General features: G+C 36.6%; 1 protein-coding gene across 1 annotated transcript in view; it reads right to left on the reverse strand.

The window, feature by feature from the left end:
• Positions 1 to 2,721: 2,721 nt before the first annotated feature.
• LOC135226030 (paraneoplastic antigen Ma6E-like) overlaps positions 2,722 to 5,000 on the reverse strand; it is an 8,148-nt gene continuing 5,869 nt past the window's right edge. The window contains exon 2 of the mRNA XM_064265506.1: positions 2,722 to 2,796. Coding sequence (XP_064121576.1) covers positions 2,722 to 2,796 — 75 coding nt within the window. The remainder of the gene's footprint in view (positions 2,797 to 5,000) is intronic.

Consider the following 5,000-nt stretch of genomic DNA (forward strand, 5'->3'; position numbering starts at 1 on the left):
TTGTTTGTTTTGCAAACGAGCGAGTCGGGTTTCCTGTTGATAAACTCCTTAGTAAATGTTTGCAGTCAACTGCCCGGGTTATCGTCGGTTGCTTATGCAAAGAATGCACGAAAATAACGTCTGTTTCAGTAATCAGGGTTTTCTCTCAGATTTTCATACATTATTGTACACACAAATGTGTGAATAAGGTGAATATCGTTTGGTTATATGACAATATCATAATCATAGTATTTATATCAGTATAGTTACTGGTTTCATTTCTAAAGAAGGCGCAAATAAGGGGAATATCTGTTGGTTATAGTACAACGATATCATAATCATAGTATTTATATATAGTTACTGGTTTCAGTTCTAAGGAAGGCATAATCATAACATACTAATGAATTTCCTTTGAATATCATTCCTTATATTCTCTTTCATTAGCTTAACCAGACTACATATGTCAAATCAAACCGCTTATACACTCAGCCCTGATATGTAAAATTGCAGAATGTCAATCTTTATTAAGATAAGTAAAATAAAGAAGATCCAATACCTCATATTCATTAAATTATCATTACGCTAAGGATAGGAAATAAAACAGAGCCATATAATGATGAAGAGCTAAAGAGATGCGCCAAACGGATCATCAAGAAAATAATTGCCTTCATAGCAACAGCAACATTACGATCAGAGACACCTGCATCTGCCCTAATAAATAGACGTGTATGCATTTCAAAATCAGTTAAGTAAAATAACCTCTATGCAATTATAAACAGTTTTCTTTCACTTAAATAACCTCTATGTAATTATAAATAGTTTTCTTTCACTGATAACTTTTTGGTTGTAAGAAATGCAGTCCGCTATCCCTCCTCTAAGCCGATCTCTACATAGCATTCTCTGTAACTGATAATCGGACTGCTATTGGAACATTAATAAATTTAAGCTAAAGGCCAAGCACTAGGATCTATGAGGTCATTCAGCGCTGACACAGAAATCGACAATAAAAAAATTTGAGAGGTATAACAGGAGGAAAACCTCAAACCTGTATTGGGATGGTTGCTGGGGAGATTTTGATGTTTTGTGTCGACATTTAATAAAATAGATAATTTCGCCAGTTCCTACAATAAAATTTTAAAGTGAATTAGAAAGAGGGAGACTGACCCTTTTAATAATGATAAAGGAATCACAGAGGTATAGTTTCACCGCGTATAGAAAAGCAATTTTTTTTTATTTTCTTTACGAATTTCTTCTTAAGTAAACACGGGGGAATTTGTAGTTCATTTCCTTTGGTGATCAATCAACTGTTGTAAGGTTACTTTGACTAAGAATTCGATCTTATCCGAAAAGAACTCACCCAGCTACTATTCTACCCTACGTATCAACACGACTAATCAATTTTCTAAGCCATGCAGATAACAACAAAGGGAATCTTAACTCTAGAATAAAACTCCCGTCCGTAGAAAGTACTAAGAATATGACTAAGAACATCGAACCTGATAACCTGTTCGCTTTGCGTATTTAAGAATCATAGGGAGTGCTCTTATCACTATCAAAATGCAAGAGAAACTGAATCCGTTGTTTAATATACTATGTGGGGATGGTGAAAAAAGATAATGAGGGACTACTATCGCAGAGATTATTGTAGAGAATGGTAAGAGGGCGCGAGAAGTTTATTGTTTTTAATATTGTTACCGAGGATATAGTGCACTCGTAAACTAAATTACAATGACGAGTAGGGCCTCGCCATTCAGGCCGAAAGCAGAGACAGCCTTCCAGAGCCGTACAGTGAAAGGGGAGAACATTCTTTCATTCATTAAGTTAGAAACCTAATCACTATACTAGATTCACATCAACCGTGCATCTGATGTCTAGGCCAGTCCCTTACGACGCTCCTTATTGCCCGTTGATAAGCCAGTCACAGGGCTGGAAACTCAGTCTATCGAGTGAGTTCACATAGGCAGAATGTATGTTCCACCTCTTCTGAAGTATACTTTTAAAAGACGTATCCCTCAGGAGAGGTAGAACGTACATCCTGCCTATGTGAACTCCCTCGAGAGAATGAAAGTTTCCAGCCCTGTGATTGGCTTATGAACAGGCAATCAGGAGCGTCGTAAGGGACTGGCCTAGACATCGGATGCACTGTTGATGTGAATTTACTATAGTAAGTACACTCCCTTATCTATTTATTTGTCAGATTTGATGAATAAAAGTGATAAGAACCTCCGTGTCCAAGATGGAGAGAATAAGAAATACGAGAAATAAAACAATGCGTATACGAGGATTCAAAGACTCGCTTCTATTTCAGTGTCTCTGAAATATTCTGACAAGAAAATCCGAGAATGGTAGAAAAAATTCCTCTAAGAGCTTCTATCCTTCCTATCAATGTCCCTCCGCTTCTTAGCTAAAGTACTAAACCGTCCAATTGCTTAATTTTTTCGAAGGCCTTTCCCGAATCTCCGAATCCTGCAAACGAGAGGCCAGGGTCTCAGGAAGGAATTTGGATGTAAATACACTGCAGAGGAGGCTATTGAAGGTGCGACTGCCTTCACTATGAAGAGGAAATATTGGGTCCTATGTTTGGAGGATCATGGTTTTGCTTTCAAGGAGTTTGGACAGTGGGACTCTGCTGAATGATCTCACCCAGGCGCTCTTACTGTTGGGAAGCAATACATTTTGGGTAAGGAAGCTTTTCACGTTACTATCTTCATACATGTAGTCTTTGTTTTTTTAATTCGTTAGTCATTCCAACGTGTATCTTCTTCCGACAGCTGTGTTAGCAACATTTACGGCAAGATTTTGGTACTTGTCACTGTACTGAGAAATAAAAACATAGAACAACATGCATACATAATTACATACACATACACGCACACACACATATATATGTGTTTGTGTGTATGTGTATGTATGTAAAACACAACAAAAATTAAAATATGGTCTTCGAGATTGTTTAAAATGACAAATCATTAATAAGCTACTGAACTACATGTAGCAAACAAGAAGAGAGAGAGAGAGAGAGAGAGAGAGAGAGAGAGAGAGAGAGAGAGAGAGAGAAAGCAGGTAAAATATTGCAGCCTTCGTCCTCTTCCAGGGCTGATCTCAGTACAAATCCTGAGATCTCTCTGTTGTTATCCTCAGATATATATTACAAAAGCCTTTCTCTTCGCACCTCAGGACACCGTATTATACAAGACGCTGGAGTAGATGAAGTCATAGATGGCAATAGCTGAGCCTCCTTTCTCTTTCTCTCTTACTCAAATGGCTCACGGTTGGTGGCATATGGAACCACCTGTGTGTGTGTGTGTGTGAATTTTAGTGTTGTCTGATTTTACGACACCAAAATTTCGTTGTCACTTTCCAAATTACATAAACATTGCTTTTGCTTGTTTTACTGTAAGAAGCTATTACAACAACTAAGTTTTTGGGTAGCAATCTCAATTACTAGGGCACAAGTAATGTTCTTCAAGGTCCACAATAATATACTGGTGGGAGCAATAGTAGAATTTTATAAAAATGTGTAAAAGCTTTCGAACCCCACCCTGGGTTCATCTGCAGTCGAAATTTTACAACTGCTTCCATTAGTATATTATTGTGGACATTGAAGAACTAAGTTTCTATTAAAAGTCTATACAAAACCCCCAATAATACTCTAAAATAAAAATGATTAAAGTATGCAATCCCTGTCATAATATTTTTATGTCAGCAGAATATGACATAGTGCAGATTAATTTAGAAAATATTTTACTATAAACATAATTTCAAAACTGATATTAGTCCAGATTTTCATATTAGACGAAAAGTATAATTTCTGAACGAAGTTAAAATTTTTCTACAGAATAAAACATCGTTTCAATTTTAATTAATTTCTTGTTTGTGGCTTGAACTCAAGCACTCGTATTTAAGACGTCAATATATCCTAAAAACTAACCTGTTCTAAAGGGCAGGTTATATCATAACTGGAAATATACTGTACTATTAAATCATGTTTTCACTTTTGATTAAAACCAAACATCTTCTGTACTATTAAATCATGTTATTAGTTTTGATTAAAACCAAACATCTAGTTTTGTTACTTGTGAAAAGCATACATTTCCTTCAAAAACCTCAATAAAGGTTTTTGCAGTCTTTGTTAAGAATTAGCTACGTAATGTAGTGCACTGAATCCATACAACTCGACATATGACACTGGCTTTTTGAGACCATGACTGATATGTATGAATCAAATAAAATTAAAAATTTAATGTCATATATCAAAGAAATCTACAATTAAATTAACATCTGTATAATACCTCAAATCAGCAAAAGCATTATCTTGTTTGAATGATAGGCACAAGCAATATCCTTATTTGTTCTGGTTTGATCTTGAACTGATATAAAATTTAGGCAAAGGCCAAGCACTGGGACCCATGAGGTCATTCAGCGCTGAAATGGAAACTGACAGTAAAAGGACTGAAAGGTGTAAGAGAGGAAAACCTCAAAGCAGTTGTTGCTCTATGAATCAAGTGTTAGGAGAGGGTTGAAAGTAGGATGGAAAAAAATAATATGAAAGGAGGTACAGCAAAACCAACGAAAAGGGTCGCAGCTAGGGGCCGAAGGCACGCCGCAAAGAACCTTAAATAATGCCTACAGTGCACCGCATGAGGTTCACTGACGGCACTACTCCCCCTACGAGGAGGTTTCTTTCAGAGCAAAAGCACAACACGACGAATATCCACTACAAGCAAGGAACACAGGGGTACCTACAAAAAGAATTCTGGTTTCAGTTGGTTAACGGGTACTTGAGAATAGATAATCTAATCTAAAAAAAATAAACTAAATAAATAAATAAAAGTTCTCTTCAAAACTTTAAAACTGGAATCTAATATTTACACTAAATCCTTTGAGAACTTAACTTTTTTTTTTGTGGGGGGGATGGAGGGGGGGGGGGGGCGGCTACAGACGGAGGTTGTTGGGGATTACAAAACAAACTTTAACACGATCCACCTCCTGGGAGGAGGTAATCCGATAAGTGTCCTTTC

This window comes from Macrobrachium nipponense, chromosome 14 (genome assembly GCF_015104395.2).
Source record: "Macrobrachium nipponense isolate FS-2020 chromosome 14, ASM1510439v2, whole genome shotgun sequence".
In the NCBI taxonomy this organism is placed as follows: domain Eukaryota; kingdom Metazoa; phylum Arthropoda; class Malacostraca; order Decapoda; family Palaemonidae; genus Macrobrachium; species Macrobrachium nipponense.